General features: G+C 40.9%; 1 protein-coding gene across 8 annotated transcripts in view; it reads left to right on the top strand.

Annotated features, from left to right (window-relative positions):
* LOC126473063 (tyrosine-protein kinase Shark) overlaps window positions 1-20,084 on the top strand; it is a 153,226-nt gene that overhangs the window by 81,953 nt on the left and 51,189 nt on the right. For all 8 annotated transcript variants that reach the window (XM_050099981.1, XM_050099980.1, XM_050099983.1 and 5 more), the window contains exons 11-14: window positions 1,686-1,786; window positions 12,074-12,220; window positions 12,422-12,530; window positions 12,734-12,905. In XM_050099981.1, the coding sequence (XP_049955938.1) occupies window positions 1,686-1,786; window positions 12,074-12,220; window positions 12,422-12,530; window positions 12,734-12,905 (529 nt within the window). The remainder of the gene's footprint in view (window positions 1-1,685; window positions 1,787-12,073; window positions 12,221-12,421; window positions 12,531-12,733; window positions 12,906-20,084) is intronic.

Genomic DNA, 20,084 nt, shown 5'->3' with positions numbered 1-20,084 from the left:
TGAACACCAAAAGCCTGCACAATTTGACATATAACATACCTTTCTTTTTACATCTAGAGTGCTTAGGGATTTAATTATCATCATCAGATGTAGTGATAAATAAAAGAAAGAGAAACAGCAGAGAAGTGCACTGCATATTAACAAAGTGAAACATAAGTAAGGAGTAGACTTGTACATGGAATTCATTCCCTTCATTGAAAAAGATGTACTGTAAAATATGTCAATATGTCTTATATTGATGCCACCCATTGTTGGTAACTTCATTACAGTTAAAGCTTTTACTCTTTAGGTAAATAAGTCCAGCATGTTGGTAAATAACAGTTTCGTTCTTTGATAATGTATTTACAAAGTTGCCATTCACAAGTAATAACAAATATGTAAACTAATTGTGTGGAATAGACTGTGTAAAAATAATTCAGTGAAGCTGAAAAACAATACAACAGACAAAAACAAAATGGAATGAAGAAGGAAGGAAGGAAGGAAGGTGTTTCATCATAAAACTTGACTTTTTAGTCCAGCATAGTTCATCAGTAACAGTGTCTTTTTGTGGTTGCATATGTAAAACTTTGGCTCTTACAAGTAACCACAAATATATATTTAGTTTTGTGAAATAGACTGTTTTAACTTTGCCAGTGAACTGAAAAATAGTTCACCAGACAAAGAAAGAAATAGAGATTTCAGCTGTTTTGACTCGCAGGAGGCTAAACTAATAATCAAGTGACAAATGCCATCTTGAAAGTCAGTTTCTGTATTTGTCTTGGTGGTCCTCAACTAATTATTCATTTATTTCAGTTACTTTTATACTATGTCAAACAAATGAATGCTTCCCTTTATTTCAACAGTTGGTTCCCAATGCAAGTATTGTATTATGTTTAGGATGAGTACAATTTATGGGTGATGTACTTTGAATGATGGACGAAGGCAGATATGAGTTTACTGGTGCCAGAAGCATAAAGTTCATTGAGGGAGGATCTGTGGAATTTTTTACTTTCCACAGTTTGTTTCAAATCTCACAAAGTTGCAATTGTGGTGCTGAATACTCTTGTGTATTTTGAAATGTTTATGCAGAGTGTCCCTTCAAAGAGTCGTCAGGGGCATTTTCTCTGGTGTTAAGGCAGATAGTTGCAATTTTGCTTTTGCAGCCAGAGTCAGCATAAATAAATAAATAAATACTCCTCATCGCATTTTGGTACAATGCCCAGTGTTGATGGAAAGTGTCTGTTTGCTTATTGACATGTATTAACAGGAACATTAAAACACGATGCTTTACCATACTCCAGCAGCAGATGAGCAGTGCTACTGTATGGTGGGAGCAGTCAGCACGAGCCATGGTGGCATACAAGTCATAGTTGGACTTAATGGTCATTCGTTGTGTTTAAAAGTTCCTGTTAATATGTATTGATAAAACAAAAACAGCACTAAACTAATCAATGAAATAAACATGTAAAACCAGTGGTTTTTATCGACGCTGGGTGTTAATAAAGGATATGATAAGCAGTATATGTTTGGGTAGACTTGAGCTACACATTTCAAATACAGAATTGCAAATATCTGTTGAAACACCAGAGTTAATGTGCCTGACTATTCTTAGGAGAGACACCCTGTAAACAAATTGTCCTCCAAAAAGTGAAGCTATTTATTAGGTGGTGTACTTTTATAAGAAGGCTCTGTTGTTATTTTTTCAGAGCTAATACCCAGAGAATCTTTAAAACTGGGTGAAGTTCTTGGTGAAGGGGAATTTGGTGCAGTCTACCAAGGAACATACATGCACCCAGATGGAACTGTGGTAAGAACTGTAACTTTGTTTATGTAATTTAGTTATACCGTTTTTTGGGTCATTGGTCTTCTGAACTGTTTGTTGTGGCCCGCCATGAATTCCTCTCCTGTGCCAACCTTTTCATTTCTGAGTAGTGTATATAATGTATGTCCTCAATTATTTGCTGGATGTATTCCAGTCTATGTCTTCCTTTGCAGTTTTTACAATCTGCAGCTCTCTCTGGTACCATGGATGTTATTCTGTCATCCTGTTGCTTCTCTTTGTCAGTGTTTCACACATATTCTTTTCCTCACCAATTCTGCAAAGAACCTCCTCATACCTTACCTTAATGGGCCAATTGCCTTGTTTGTATGTACTTATATAACTGTTTATGAAAGCTCAGTTGTTAACTGAAATTTTTGAGGAAGTGCATGCTGGACTGCAAGAGTCAGATCACGTTTTAAAAAAAGTTTTCCCGCTTACTTAGGACATAGGAAATATTTTCTTACAAAGAAGTGTTACTACCAAGGGAGTTATTTAACTCTGTAACTTTTGTGACTTGAATCTTCAATAGCTTCATTAAAATTTTGTCAGAGAGGGCCTTGCATTTATGGACATGTTGATGGACATTGGACTTTACTCTGGAAATTATTTTTGCGGTATTTTGGACACTGAAAATACTGTACAACTGCTGTTATCATGAGGAATCATTTCCGAATTCACTGAAGAGAGGCACTTTCAATGGTAAAGACACAAGAATTAGTCAACACAGTGTTGTCAGTGTTACTACTATTTTCAAAATGATGATATAACAATGCAGGTGCTACATGTTGAAAATTGTAAGATAAGAGGTGGGAGTGAAAGTTTGCTGCAGATGCCAGTAAAAATTGGAAAGTACATGACGATCTAAGAGTTTTTTCTGAGGGTTGTGGTGTGTGGGTGGAAAGAACACATGGAGCAGAAAAATAAAGATAATAGTTTGGAACACAACAATGACAGTGGACTTAATTTTTTACAATGAACTATTGAAATATATGCAAATTTTTGGTGGTAGTGAATAGTCTCAGTGGCGTCTAACTGCATGAGACCTTAGAGACATGCATTTGCAACTGATACCATAATTACACATTAAAAAACAACTTCTCTCATAGAGATGACTGCTAACTGTTTACAGGATACCCTTCTGGAGGTTATTATTCTCTTATAAACTTGTACATATGTACACTGTATCCAAATTAAATGCTTGTCATCCAGCATTTAAGGTGACCTGCTCATATAGCGTACATTTAAGGTGACCTGCTCATATAGCGTAGTGCGCAGCACACTAGCTTATGAAACACCAAGGTGAGCCAGACACAGATTAAATCCGCATGGCACCTCAATGACCATGGGCTGGTACATCAGATAGCTTGACTGTGGTTCCCTGACAGTTTCCTAAGCTCGTTTATGCAAATGCTGAGTTGGTACCCGAATTCTACCTCAGTAAATACGATACACAAACAGTTAAAATACAATAACACACAGAACACAGTTTACACAATTTACAGACAAATGGAGTGCACGAATTCTGTCCTGAAGGTTACCTTGACAACTTTGATGTCAGGAAGGACATTTGGCCACAAAGTTAAATAATGAAATAAACATTTACCAAATCCTGGGAGAAGTGGGCCCTGTTGGTTAGGATAAACTCAAGGGAACAGAAGAATCCAGCATTCAAGGCTTTTTCTTTGTGTGTAGTTTTGATGTACAGTTTGATTAACCCTTTCAGATCGTCTGGTTCTAATTGCATACATTAACTTTTACTGTGTCTTAGCTGCAACAGAAATATTTGTCCTAACCCAAGGTACACATTCATGGATGTTCAACACTTTCATCATGCACAAATGCTATCAGCTGTTGGACATCACTATGAAAATATCAGCAAGTCAGTGTAGCAGTGCTCAGCAGCCCATGACCAACAGAATACACAGATGTGGTTGGTTTGCTATATTCCACTGTATAATTCGATATTGTTATTTGCTCGAACAGTCCACGGGTGTACTGCTGGTCCATAATGTGCAACGGGCACAATATTTCGGCGATCAGACATGTCGCCATCGTCAGGTGTGCTGACGAACTGAGCTCGTCAGGGTGGGTGATCGTCTTAAATCCCCTCCCCACGAGAGATGTTCTCTCCACGGTCCGCACCCGCGTGGTCGCTGAGAGGCTGGCGTCGGCGTTTGTGGTGGCGTCGGTGTAACTGCCTCGTCCACCCTGGTTGCTCGTTTGTTTTCTTTACTGAGCCTCTTTTTAATTAGACTCAGTGCTGGTTCCCATGCCTTGCTGAGGTTATAGCCGCAATCTCTGTTGATGAGTCCGTCCCTGGTACAAATTTCGGTAGCCTCTCTAACGACACTGTCCCAGTATTTAGATGTCTGTGCCAAGACCCTGGCATGTCGGTAGTCCATTTCATGATTTTCAGACAAACAGTGCTCTACGACTGCCGACTTGTTGGGGTACATAAGCTCGCGCCAGCCAGACTCATGTCGTGGATTGACTCCTGTTGCTCTCGTGTCGACCGCGAAGCCACTACCCCCTCGCTATACGGCACGGCCCACTGGACTCACGTGGCGACCCCACATGCGCCGATACTCAAGCCGGACAAGTCATCTTATGTCTCAGTGTGTGACCGACCAACCGATAGATCCAACTGCCAATGACGTTGCCTGAGCAAACTCGAGCAGACTGGCGGCCTAACGCGCAGACTCAGATGCAGGAACTAAACCCTGACCAGGTGAGCACTTGCTGAGTTCTCTTACTGGCGGAGTGGAAAGTCTCTCATTTATCTGGCTTTAAAGATTGATCAAAACGAAAGACATACTAGCACTCCGACCGACAGACAGACACTAACTGCCACACAAATGCAAACGAGAGACAGACCAGCAACTGGTGACGAGTGACTGACCCAGACTCACTCCGATTGACCAACTGACCCCGGACTGACCGACTGGCGAGCTCATAGCGCCCCTTAAATGCACGTGAACAGGCGACCGTTCCCCTTTCCCACCAGAGGGAGACACCAAAGCTGCAATTGTCACAGCGGCGCCACTGCCAGAAAAGGAGGGTGACTGCTTCACACTACCCGCTACGGCGCGCTCTTCAAAACAGCAGTTTTTACCATGGCTCAGGGTACATAAGTCGAGTGTGCCTCTGATATTCTCAGCAATGATCTTTGATGGTGCGCACTGTCCGTCCAATTTAAGTCTTCCCACACTCCCAGGGAATCTGGTATATGCCGGCCTTCTGCAAACCGAGATCGTCTTTTAACACTTCCCTATAATGCTCCTGTTTTATTGGGCAGGCAAACGACAGTTCCTACTTGGTGTTTCCTCAATATTCGTCCTATTTTCCCCGATAGTGCTCCAGTATACGGGATATAGACGGTGGCTATCTCTTCCTCCGTGACTTTGTCCATCTCCACACGCTGTACTGCAGAGGTGGGGCGGAGAGCGCGTCTGATCTGCCATTCCAAGTACCTGCTTTTGTGAAATACAATTTTGAGGTGTTCCAGCTCATGGGGCAGACTCTCTGCATCAGAGATGGTGCGCGCCCTGTGCACCAGTGTTTTTAGTACCCCTTTCGCCTGCGAAGGGTGGTGGCAGCTATTTGCATGCAGATACAGGTCGGTGTGCAGTTTCTTCCTGTATACCATATGGCCCAGGGTTCCATCCGCTCTTCTTTTGACTATGACATCCAGAAGTGGTAAACTTCCTTCTGCTTCGGTCTCCATTGTGAATTTGATGTTCAGATGTATGGAGTTCAGGTGTGTAAGGAAGTCTAGGAGGTTGTCCCTTCCATGGGTCCATATCACGAATGTGTTACCAACATAACGTAGAAAACAAGTAGGTTTCCACTTGGATGGTGCCAAAGCTTCCTCCTCGAAATACTCCATATAGAAATTTGCGATCACAGGCAAAAGTGGGTTCCCCATAGCGACTCCTGTTTGCTCATAGTATTCTCCATTAAACAGAAAATACATGGAGGTCAGAACGTGCCTGAAAAGGTTGGTCATCTTCTCGTCAAATTTCTGTGCAGTGAGCTCAACTGACTCTCAAAGAGGCACCCTTGTGATTAACGAGACAACGTCAAAACTCACCAGGATATCTGAGTCTTTTAGCTTGAAGTTCTCAAGACATTTTACGAAATCCATAGAATTCCAAACGTGATGAGAGCATTTACCCACGTAAGGGCTTAGTAGTTCTGCCAGCAAATATGTAGGTGCCCTAATGTTGTTGACAATTGGGCATAACGGCACCCTTTCTTGGTGGACTTCAGGGAGACCATAAAGTCTTGGCGGTACAGGTCCTTGAGGTGTCAATTTCTTGGCAACACCCTCTGAGGAAACACCGAGTAGGAACTGTCTTTTTCCCACCCAATAAAACACGAGCATTATTGGGAAGTGTCAAAGACGATCTCTGTTTGCGGAAGACCGGCATATACCAGATTCCCTGTGAGTGTGGGAAGACTTACATTGGACAGACAGTGCGCACCATCGAAGATCATTGCCGAGAACATCAGAGGCACACTCGACTTATGTACCCCAACAAGTCGGCAGTTGCAGAGCATTGTTTGTCTGAAAATCACGAAATGGACTACTAACATACAAGGGTTTTGGCACAGACATCTAAATACTGGGACAGCGTCATTAGAGAGGCTATCGAAATTCGTACCAGGGATCGACTCATCAACAGAGATTGCAGCTGTAACCTCAGCAAGGCATGGGAACCAGCACTGAGTCTAATTAAAAAGAGGCTGAGCAAAGTAAGTTAACGAGTGACCGGGCTGGACGAGGCAGTTTCACCGATGCCACCACAGACACCGACGCCAGCCTCTCAGCGACCACCGACACGTGGCCATGGGCGTGGACTGCAGAGAGAACATCTCGCGAGGGGAGGGGATTTAAGACGGCCGCCCACACTCAGGAGCACAGTTCGTCAGCGCACCTGATGATGGCGACATGTCTGATCGCCAAAATATTGTGCCTGTTGGACACTATGGACCGCCAGTACACCCGTGGACTGTTTGAGCAAGAAATACGCCGGGAGAAGTTGAAGAATCACAAACGATATTGTTATTGTTATTTTGCATGGTAAGTATTGAATGATCATTTTATTTATTATAATAGAATAGAAAATCCAGGATGGAATGTAACAATATTATGTAAAGGATAGTTGCTACTCATCATATAGTGGAGATCCTGAGTCGCAGACAGACACAACAAAAGACTGTCAAAAAAAAAAACTTTCGGCCAATAAGGGCTTTGTCAAAAATAGACCCCCCCCCCCCCCCCCCACACACACACACATACACACACACACACATACACACACACACACACACACACACACACAGTCACAGTCTCTGGCAGCTGGAGAAGCCACACTACAAGCAGAAGCAGCAGCAGTGCATAATGGGAGAGGCATTTGGGTAGGGGTAAGGAGGAGGCTGGGGTGCGGATGGGGAAGGATACCAGAGTAGGGGCGAGGGATGGTGAAGTGGTGCTGGGGAGCATGCAGGGACAATGTGGAGAGAGGGTAGGGCAGCTAGGTACAGTCGGCATGTTAGATGATGGGCGGGGAAGAGGTGGAGGGGGGTGGGGGTGGGGGAGGGTAGCAGAAAAGGAGAGAAGTAAAAAGACTTGGTGTACTGGTGGAATAGAGGGCTACGTAGTGCTGGAATGGGAACAGGGAAGGGGCTTGATGGGTGAGGACAATGACTAATGAAGGTTGAGGCAGGAAGGGTTACAGGGACATTGGATATATTGCAGGGAGAGTTTCCCACCTGCACAATTCAGAAAAGCTGGTGTTGGTTGGAAGGATCCATAAGTCACAGGCTTTGAAGCAGTCATTGAAGCGAAGAATGTCTTGTTGGGTGGCATACTCAGCAACAGGATGGTCCAGTTTGGCCATTCATACGGACAGATAGCGTGTTGGTTGTCATGCCCACATAGAATGCAGCACACTGGTTGCAGCCTAGTTTGTAAATCACATGACTGGTTTCACATGTAGGTCAGCCTTTGAGGGATAGGTAATGTTTGTGACAGGGCTGTAGTAGGTGGCGGTGGGAGATGTATGGGGCAGGTCTTGCATCTAGATCTATTACAGGGATATGAGCCATGAGTTGGAAGCAGGGGTTGTGTAGGGATGGACAAGTATATTGTGTAGGTTCGGTGGATGGTGGAATACCGCTGTGGGAGGGGTGGAAAAGGTAGTGGGCGGGACATTTCTCATTTTAAGGCATAAAAGAGATAGTTGAAACCATGGTGGAGAATGTAATTCAGTTGCTCCAGTTCTGGGTGGTATTGAGTTAGGAGGGGAATGCTCCTCTGTGGCTGGACAGCAAGTCTTGGGTATCAGTGGGTGACTTCAGTTTTAGGCCAAAGCCATCTTAGAAAATGACACTTTTGTACTTCTTAGACGCAATTTTCTACATTACAGACCTGAAGATGGCTTGTAGATAAGCTGAAATTAGTAATCCATTTTCGATAAAATTAGTATTTGTGATCTGGACTATTAAGAATTTCTCTGAATCCACAGCTCTAGCCTTATTACTTTGCTGGAGAATATAAAAATATAGTTATTTATCTATTCTGTAAGTTTGCTTTTAGTCTTACAAAAGTGTATCATTGATTGTAATTAATATTTGATGAGATACCATCTCGTTAGGGATTTTTAATGTTTAATGGAATCAGATGTATCCTTTGGAAATGTACAGTCATGTTTTTAATACAATAAATAATAATGATGACAATAATAATAATAATAATAATAATAATAATAATAAACTGAGAAAAGACATCGAACAGCAAACACAATTTATAAGAAATGAAATATCAGACAAAAAACGAAAAAGGTTAGGTAAAATCTCACAACAACAAGCGATAGAGCAATTAGATGAAAAGTACCAGAAATAACAAGCATTGGCCAAACGACTTAGAAGATACAAAAAAAGTGAAAATAGAAGGAAACAAAACCAAACATCCAACACAAACCCAAAGAAATTTTACCAGACAATAGATAACACACACATTAAAATAGACAATCCACCAAACATAACAGACATGGAACACTTCTGGAGCAACATATGGTCAAACCCGGTACAACACAACAGACATGCACGGTGGATACAAGCAGAAACAGACACATACAAGATGATACCACAAATGCCTGAAGTGATAATTTTGCAACATGAAGTCACCATAGCAATTAATTCTATGCACAATTGGAAAGCCCCTGGAAAAGATAAAATAGCAAATTTCTGGCTAAAGAAGTTCACCTCAACACATTCACACCTAACTAAATTATTTAACATGAATATAATAGAGGGAAACATTCCATGTGGGAAAAATTTATATAAAGCGGGGAAAGCGCTGGTAGATAGACACAATAAAAAACACGCACACAGATTTCAAGCTTTCGCAACCCAACGTTGCTCCATCGGGAAAGAGGGAAGGAGAGGAAAAGACGAAAGGATGTGGGTTTTAAGGGAGAGGGTAAGGAGTCATTCCAATCCCTGACGAAGAACAAAAAGACTGCTGCAAAGGAGCACGAGGATGTAAAGAGCAACTGATAATAGATGCAGAGGTGACATGTTGTTGTTGTTGTGGTCTTCAGTCCTGAGACTGGTTTGATGCAGCTCTCCATGCTACTCTATCTTGTGCAAGCTTCTTCATCTCTCAGTACCTACTGCAGCCTACATCCTTCTGAATCTGCTTAGTGTATTCATCTCTTGGTCTCCCTCTACGATTTTTACGCTCCACGCTGCCCTCCAGTACTAAATTGGTGATCCCTAAATGCCTCAGAACATGTCCTACCAACCGATCCCTTCTTCTGGTCAAGTTGTGCCACAAACTCCTCAAGCTAAAACTAAACAAAGGTCGCTACACTACGCATACATTGATTACCAAGAAGCTTTTAATAGTGTACCCCACTTGTGGTTGCTACAAATATTGGAAATATACAAAGTAGATCCTAAATTGATACAGTTCCTAAACAAAGTAATGTAAAAATGGAAAACCACACTTAATATCCAAACAAATTCAAATAATATCACTTCACAGCCAATACAGATTAATCGTGGAATATACCAAGGAGACTCATTAAGTCCTTTCTGGTTCTGCCTTGCTCTGAACCCACTATCCAACATGCTAAATAATACAAATTATGGATATAATATTACTGGAACATACCAACACAAAATCACACATTTGCTAAACATGGATAATCTAAAACTACTGGCAGCAACAAATCAACCAATTACTAAAGATAACAGAAGTATTCAGCAATGATATAAATATGGCTTTTGGAACAGACAAATGTAAGAATAATAGCATAGTCAAGGGAAAACACACTAAACAAGAAGATTACATATTGGATAACCACAGTGACTGCATAGAAGCGATGGAAAAAACAGATGCCTATAAATATCTAGGATACAGACAAAAAATAGGAATAGATAATACAAATATTAAAGAAGAACTAAAAGACAAAGACTAACAAAAATACTGAAAACAGAATTGACAGCAAGAAACAAGACAAAAGCTTATGCTATACCAATATTGACCTACTCATTTGGAGTAGTGAAATGGAGTAACACAGACCTAGAAGCACTCAATACACTTAAACAATCACAATGCCAAAAATATAGAATACATTACATACATTCAGCAACAGAAAAATTCACATTAAGCAGAAAGGAAGGAGGAAGGGGATTTATCGACATAAAAAACCTACATTATGGACAGGTAGACAATTTAAGAAAATTCTTTATAGAACGAGCAGAAACTAGCAAAATACACAAAGCAATCACTCATATAAATACATCGGCTACACAATTGCAATTTCATAACCACTTCTACAACCCTTTAGATCACATAACATCAACGGATATGAAGAAAGTAAATTGGGAAAAGAAAACACTACGTGGCAAGCACCCGTATCATCTAACACAGCCACACATCGAACAAGACGCATCCAACACATGGCTAAGAAAAGGCAATATATACAGTGAGACAGAAGGATTCATGATTGCAATACAGGATCAATCAATAAACACCAGATATTACAGCAAGCATATTATTAAAGATCCCAATACCACAATAGATAAATGCAGACTTTGCAAACAACAAATAGAAACAGTAGATCACATCACAAGCGGATGTAAAATACTAGCAAATACATAATAAACCAGAAAACATGACAATGTAGCAAAAATAATACATCAACGACTCACCATACAACATAAACTAATAAAACAACACGTTCCCACACACAAGTATGCACCACAAAGTGTACTGGAGAATGATGAATACAAATTATACTGGAACAGAACCATTATAACAGATAAAACACCACCACATAACAAACCTGACATCATACTCACCAATAAAAAGAAGAAATTAGCGCAACTAATCAAAATATCCATACCCAATACAACAAATATACAGAAGATGACAGGAGAAAAAATTGAAAAATACATCCAACTGGCTGAGAAAGTCAAGGACATGTAGCATCGGGATAAAGTTGACATTATACCAATTATACTATCAACTACAGGAGTCATACCACACAATACCCACCAGTACATCAACGCAATACAGCTACATCCAAACATATATATACCACTACAGAAATCTGTAATTATTGATACATGTTCAATAACCCGAAAGTTCCTAAATGCAATGTAACATATACCGTACAGTTTTAATGTCTGAGAAAGGAAAGATAATAATAATGATAATGATAATTACAACAACTACCACCATTGATTTTCTTCTTATTTCAGTCACTTTGTCTTTTAAAGTATTTTCGTAAGATCTTGAATTTCCAGTGTCTCTGGTTTCCATTTTTTTCATAACCTCGTATCCTGAATCTCTGTACCAATACAACACTTCTGTTTTCATTAATTTCCTCAACTCATATGATACAAATGCTAACAAAAATCCCTTTGTTAACCTAAGGCTGTTTCTGCCTCTTGGCTCGTAGTGTAGGTTGTTTCATCTGCTATTTTATTGTATCAGCAGTAAGTAACTCCTTTGCCCCAAATGTGATATTTTTGTTGATGCAGGTTTCATTTTGTAGCAGGTCACTGTTTTCCAAATTTTATGTTTTCTTGGGCTGCTGAAGGTTACTTTTAGTTTAACACTATGAGACAAGGGCGTAATAGTATGTGATTTCTGCACGTATTTTGCCTAATATTACAAGTTGTCAAAATTATGTTTTACGACATTATATTGTTACATGCAAGAAATGATTTATTGGTTAGTTGTTATCTTTTTAGGAAAAAGTTGCTATCAAGACTTTACATCAGGAGCATGTGGAAAAAAATCGTGATGAATTTTTGCGTGAAGCGAGAGTAATGATGAATCTAAACCATCATTGTGTTGTAAGACTTATAGGAGTCTCCATGGGGCCACCACTTCTGATGGTAAATTCTTGTTGCATTTTGTGGATTGAAATTATTATTGATTTATGTTTTAGTGCATGGAATTTTTTTGTACTCTTTCTTTTTATTTTATTTAATTTCTGCATCATTTTGTTTGTAATCATTACAGTAATTATTAGAGCCAACATATCTTGTGTTTTTTCATTTCAATTACAGTGCTTAAACACAGTTCATATTTTTTAGGTTCAGGAATTAGTTAAGTTACGTTCAATGTTAGAATTTTTGCGGAATTTCCCTGAGAAAGTTAATCCAAATTATGAGCTTAAATTATGGGCCTCCCAAATTGCTTGTGGTGAGTAGTACTCTAGTTTGCATCTTCTTAACATTCAATACTGTAACATTTTTGTACTTACGTAAGTTTTGTTTAATATCATTTTTATTTACAATGCCAGCTTATTTTTGTGCATTTTAGCATCTATTTTTATAACATTTGTAATTTGCTGTGCCAGCTTATTTTTGTGTGTTATAGAATTCATTTTTATAACATTTTGACAGGTATGAAATACCTGGAGGAACAACGATTTGTCCATAGAGATTTAGCAGCAAGAAATATCCTTCTTGCTTCAAGACATCAAGCAAAAATTAGTGATTTTGGCCTATCAAGAGCTTTGGGAGGAGATCATGAATATTACACAGCAACGCAGGGAGGTAAATGGCCAATTAAATGGTATGTTTATTTTATATTATTGATTTATTATTCTGGGAATAGTTTTGAATTGAAATCACAAGCATTGTGAGGATATACAGAACAGAGTCAGGTGTTGTTATGATATATAGTTGTACTGCCTGTTGATCGGAAGTACAGCCAATGATTGACTGACGCTCTACCTGCTTCATCATTATGCCATATCTATTCATTCTTCAGCTTTTTGAGCAGAATTTTGTAAACTAAGAATTACAATAGCTAAATTCTATTTTGTGTGTGGCCTCTGTTGCTCATGGCATAGGAAACTTTTACAGTATCTGTCTTACGCAATGCATTTTGCTTTATTTTTATTTATTTGATTTACTCTTGAACTTCGTTATTTATGTGTTATAAAACTGAATTATTTTCTCTTTGTAAGAATGAGCAAGATGATACACATTAAGACATTGAATTTGAATGTAAAAACATTAGGTTTCACATCCTCGTCCAACTGTCCAGCCCAGACTTTTCACAGATCATTTAAGATGAATATCAGCATGGTCCATCCAACAAGGCTACAGCTAATATTGTTCCCTATTTTTGTCCAGGAGAGAGTTTTATTTCAAGTTAACTTAAGACTAATGAGGCATTAAATCACAAGCTTCCTTCATTCCTCCTCTTGGATTGATATTAATCATAAGTTATGATCTTCAGCAGACTTCCTCCTGGCCTAATAATGATCAAGAGAGGGGTGACACTGTGAAGGTTGTGAGAAACGAGATGATTTTTTTAGTGTGTGTATTTTGAGCAGATGAAACCTACAAACACTTTCATACTTCTCAGATCTTATGACTGCACTGGCAGTTTTACAGTCTGCCCTTGATATGGGCGATGCACGACTATTACACTACTGGCCATTAAAATTGCTACACCATGAAGATGACGAGCTACAGACGCGAAATTTAACTGACAGGAAGAAGATGCTGTGATATGCAAATGATTAGCTTTTCAGAGCATTCACACGAGGTTGGTGCCAGTGGCGACACCTACAACGTGCTGACATGAGGAAAGTTTCCAACCGATTTCTCATACACAAACAGCAGTTGACCGGCATTGCCTGGTGAAACATTGTTATGATGCCTCGTGTAAGGAGGAGAAATGCGTACTATTACGTTTCCAACTTTGATAGGGGTCGGATTGTAACCTTTCGTGATTGCCGTTTATCGTATCGCGACATTGCTGCTCGCGTTGGTCGAGATCCAATGACTGTTAGCAGAATATGGAATCGGTGGGTTCAGGAGGGTAATACGGAACGCCGTGCTGGATCCCAACGACCTCGTATCGCTAGCAGTCGGGATGACGGGCATCTTATCCGCATGGCTGTAACGGATCGTGCAGCCATATCTCGATCCCTGAGTCGACACATCGGGACGTTTGCAAGACAACAACCATCTGGACGAACAGTTCGACGACATTTGCAGTAGCACGGTCTATCAGCTCGGAGACCATGGCTGCGGTTACCCTTGACGCAGCATCACAGTTAGGAGCGCCTGCGATGGTGTACTCAACGATGAACCTGGGTGCATGAATGGCAAAACGTCATTTTTTGGATGAATCCAGGTTCTGTTACAGCAGCATGATGGTCGCATCCATGTTTGGTGTCATTGCGGTGAACGCACATTGGAAGCGTGTATTCATCATCGCCATACTGGCGTATCACCCAGTGTGATGGTATGGGGTGCCATTGGTTACACGTCTCGGTCACCTCTTGTTCGCATTGACGGCACTTTGAACAATGGACGTTACATTTCAAATGTGTTATGACCCATGGCTCTACCCTTCATTCGATCCCTGCGAAACCCTACATTTCAACAGGATAATGCACGACCGCATGTTGCAGGTCCTATAGGGGCCTTTCTGGGTACAGAAAATGTTCGACTGCTGCCCTGGCCAGCACATTCTCCAGATCTCTCACCAACTGAAAACGTCTGGTCAATGGTGGCCAAGCAACTGGCTCGTCACAATATGCCAGTCACTACTCTTGATGAACTATGGTATCGTGTTGAAGCTGCATGGGCAGCTGTACCTGTACACGCCATCCAAGCTCTGCTTGACTCAATGCCCAGGCGTATGAAGGCCATTATTTTGGCCAGAGGTGGTTGTTCTGGGTACTGATTTCTCAGGATCTATGCACCCAAATTGCGTGAAAATGTAATCACATGTCGGTTCTAGTATAATATATTTGTCCAATGAATACCCGTTTATCATCTTCATTTCTTCTTGGTGTAGCAATTTTAATGGCCAGTAGTGTAGCTTTACTCCCTTCAGTGTCATAGAGATCAGTAATACACTAGTAGTTTAAAGCCCACGCATTTGTTTGAATGCCTGACCCTTAGATCATTACAATGTAGTGGCTGGTTAGTGAAATAATTTATAAATAATTAGACCAATAAATTTTTATTCAAGTAATTCACACATTTGTGAATGGCAGATTCAGATGAAAGAAAGGTAAATAATAATTAATGTAGTGCAACAGGCAACGTAAAGAAAAACACATACATACAAAGTTCTCTTAGCAGCCCATTAATCACGAAATTTGAAAGAAACGCGCAAAACTTGACAAAGATAAATAGTTATTAATGTAGTGCAGCAGACAATGTGAAACAACACACATGAAATACGTGTACAAAGTTCTGTTATCAGCCCATTAATCATAAAATTTAAAAAGAAACAAGCAATATTTGACAGCTCTTTATCTCACTATTGATCATGGCATAAAACTTAAGTTAGTTATCCTAATTAATCCCTGCAAAAACAACTGAACAAGTCTATCACACCCAAGTTTCAATATCAACTGCCTCAAAATAGTTAATGTTCTCACCTGCCTCAAATCCCACAAATAAAGTTTATATGGACACCCAAACGTGGCCACCAAAAACAATGAGAAAATATTGTGAGCTCCACTAAAAGTTAGAGTATTAGCATGTGCTCGCCAAAATTATTCAAAGCCCAGTTATTGGCTTCCAAACAAAGAAGCATGGTTGCTTTGCTACCCATACTATTTTTACTGTTGCCAAGCACACTTGCTGACAATACTGCTTGCAAAACACAAAAGTTTCTGTGGATGAGACACTGAATATCAAAGACCATGTGCCCGCTGCTGCCCTCCCTCAGATATGTCCCGTGATGTCACACACTACTGAATCTCTATGAATTGGAACAATGGCCAAGGCACATACACTCACAATGTTAGTATAATCCAGCAATTATGATCATTTTGTGACCTCTAATTACAAAATCAATGCAGTAGTATGTAAGCTATTAGCATTTGGTTTTATGGTATGAAATTAACATCTCGTTTTACAGTATGGAATAGTTATGTTAAAATTACAAAATAATTAATGGCCAGCTTGGACCAAGGGCATCCAAGGGCATTACGATGAAATATCAACAAAGTTAATTAAGGCATGTTCTTGTGAGTTTAGTACAATTCTAAGTTACTTGTGTAACCAGTCATTTATAACTGGGACATTTCCTGACTGGCTAAAATATGCAGATGTTAAGCCTCTATTCAAGAAAGGGGATAAAGAGATACCATCAAACTACAGACCGATTTCACTTTTGCCAGTATTCTCAAAAATTTTAGAAAAAGTAATGTACAGGCAGCTTCTCAACCATCTGACCACAAACAACATATTATCAAGAACACAGCTTGGATTTCTGAAGGGTTCTGATATCGAGAAGGCTATTTACACCTACAGTGAAAATGTACTTAATTCATTAAATAACAAATTACAAGCAGCAGGTATTTTCTGTGATTTGTCAAAGGCATTTGATTGTGTGAACCACAATATCCTTTTAAATAAATTAGAATTCTATGGTGTCACGGGCAGTGCTGCAAAATGGTTCAAGTCATACCTAGCTAACACGAAACAAAGGGTGTCAGTACAAGGGACTAGTGAATTAAGTCATCAGTCATCATCAGAATGGGAAGAAATTACATGTGGTGTCCCACAAGGATCCATCTTAGGGCCATTGCTTTTTCTTGTGTACATTAATGATCTCTCATCAGTTACACTGCCAGAAGCAGAATTCGTTTTGTTTGCAGATGACACAAGTATTGCAATAAATAGTATGTCGAGTGTGGTTCTAGAAAGATCTGCTAATGATATGTTCATGGATATTAATAAATGGTTTAAAGCCAACTCATTGACATTAAACTTTGAAAAGACTCACTACATGCAATTCAGAACCTGTAAGAGGTTTCCACCCAGCATATGCATAAAGTATGAAGAAGAGCAGATAGAAGAGGTTGACAGTCTTAAATTCCTGGGATTACAACTTGATAATAAATTCAGTTGGGAGGAGCACAACTCAGAACTGCAGAAATGCCTCAACAAATCTGTATTTGCAATTCGAGTGTTAGCAGACATAGGCGACATAAAAATGAAAAAGCTTGCATACTTCGCCTACTTTCATTCCATAATGTCATACGGTATAATATTTAGGGGTAACTCTTCAAGTCAAACAAAAGTTTTCAGAGTCCAAAAGCGTGTAATACTTATTATTTGTGGAGTAAATTCACGGACGTCATGTAGAAACCTCTTCAAAGAACTGGTTATACTAACCACTGCCTCTCAGTATATTTACTTCTTAATGAAATTTGTCCTAAATACACTCCTGGAAATTGAAATAAGAACACCGTGAATTCATTGTCCCAGGAAGGGGAAACTTTATTGACACATTCCTGGGGTCAGATACATCACATGATCACACTGACAGAACCACAGGCACATAGACACAGGCAACAGAGCATGCACAATGTCGGCACTAGTACAGTGTATATCCACCTTTCGCAGCAATGCAGGCTGCTATTCTCCCATGGAGACGATCGTAGAGATGCTGGATGTAGTCCTGTGGAACGGCTTGCCATGCCATTTCCACCTGGCGCCTCAGTTGGACCAGCGTTCGTGCTGGACGTGCAGACCGCGTGAGACGACGCTTCATCCAGTCCCAAACATGCTCAATGGGGGACAGATCCAGAGATCTTGCTGGCCAGGGTAGTTGACTTACACCTTCTAGAGCACGGTGGGTGGCACGGGATAGATGCGGACGTGCATTGTCCTGTTGGAACAGCAAGTTCCCTTGCCGGTCTAGGAATGGTAGAACGATGGGTTCGATGACGGTTTGGATGTACCGTGCACTATTCAGTGTTCCCTCGACGATCACCAGTGGTGTACGGCCAGTGTAGGAGATTGCTCCCCACACCATGATGCCGGGTGTTGGCCCTGTGTGCCTCGGTCGTATGCAGTCCTGATTGTGGCGCTCACCTGCACGGCGCCAAACACGCATACGACCATCATTGGCACCAAGGCAGAAGCGACTCTCATCGCTGAAGATGACACGTCTCCATTCGTCCCTCCATTCACGCCTGTCGCGACACCACTGGAGGCGGGCTGCACGATGTTGGGGCGTGAGCGGAAGACGGCCTAACGGTGTGCGGGACCGTAGCCCAGCTTCATGGAGACGGTTCCGAATGGTCCTCGCCGGTACCCCAGGAGCAACAGTGTCCCTAATTTGCTGGGAAGTGGCGGTGCGGTCCCCTACGGCACTGCGTAGGATCCTACGGTCTTGGCGTGCATCCGTGCGTCGCTGCGGTCCGGTCCCAGGTCGACGGGCACGTGCACCTTCCGCCGACCACTGGCGACAACATCGATGTACTGTGGAGACCTCACGCCCCACGTGTTGAGCAATTCGGCGGTACGTCTACCCGGCCTCCCGCATGCCCACTATACGCCCTCGCTCAAAGTCCGTCAACTGCACATACGGTTCACGTCCACGCTGTCGCGGCATGCTACCAGTGTTAAAGACTGCAATGGAGCTCCGTATGCCACGGCAAAGTGGCTGACACTGACGGCGGCGGTGCACAAATGCTGCGCAGCTAGCGCCATTCGACGGCCAACACCGCGGTTCCTGGTGTGTCCGCTGTGCCGTGCGTGTGATCATTGCTTGTACAGCCCTCTCGCAGTGTCCGGAGCAAGTATGGTGAGTCTGACACACCGGTGTCAATGTGTTCTTTTTTCCATTTCCAGGAGTGTAATATACCTCTTTTTCTAGCAAACAGCTCAGTTCATACATACAATACCAGGAACAAAAATGATCTGCACAAAGACTTAAAAGCACTTACTTTAGTTCAAAAAGGGGTCCACTACTCAGGAACCCTCATCTTCAATAATTTGCCAGCAAACATAAAAAATTTAGTTACAAATGAAGATCAATTTAAAAGGAGCCTGATAGACTTACTAGCGGCCAACTCCTCCTACTTCATAGACGAATTTTTTAATAGAAACAAATGACGTATTGTATATATTCATACTATTAGTATTATTATTTCAGCTAAAAAAAAAAAGGTTTACATGTTCCACATCCACGAGGATCTCCTCAGCATGGATCTATGGAACAAAAAACTAATCTAATCTATCCTACTGCCCTCTGGATACAGGTTCTTTCATGCATATGTTTTATTATTTGCACCTCTAGAGCATTTGGGAATTTATGTAAATAATCATTTAAAATGTATGTGATGGCTAATGGTAGGTAGTCATTACCTGGGATGATTAGATGATGGAATAAGTGACTCTCGCTGCCTTCATATTACGTGTAGCTTTTGGAGTATTTATGGGTGTCGCACATTTGCATATCTAACTTTTATTAAATCATCTGATGTATGTGTGGAATTTGCAATGTCAGCTTTCATTTTATACTCCATATGATGTGATCACTCCAGTGGTTTGATTCTTGTTACGGATAGTTGTAACTTTATTCATACTTATTGTGCAGTAACACTTAGTCACAATTAGCTTGTCTCATCACTGTGATTTTTGTGGTATATTTGGTTTTATTATGTAACAGAAAGTCCAGTGTTTTATTATGTCACATTTGCAAAGTCTGAAGCATAGTTTCTCTGAAAATGCAATATCCATCTTATACTTTGTTCATTGAACTCACCATCATGTCATCTACAATTGCCTCACCCATGCCTATATGGACCCTCTGGGGAAATCTGCATGTTCACTGATCACTTTCCTTTCTTGGGTCTGGCAACTGCACAGCCACTGTACTGTCAGTTAATGCCACCTCCACCAACTTGCCCTCTGTGAATTGACTGCAGCTGACATCAGATGATTGTAGCCAGGCTTTTGTGTCCTCTGTTGCAATTGT

This window comes from Schistocerca serialis, chromosome 1, assembly GCF_023864345.2.
Source record: "Schistocerca serialis cubense isolate TAMUIC-IGC-003099 chromosome 1, iqSchSeri2.2, whole genome shotgun sequence".
In the NCBI taxonomy this organism is placed as follows: domain Eukaryota; kingdom Metazoa; phylum Arthropoda; class Insecta; order Orthoptera; family Acrididae; genus Schistocerca; species Schistocerca serialis.
Note: the sequence above shows the minus strand (reverse complement) of the source record. Positions and strands in the feature narration are given on the sequence as shown.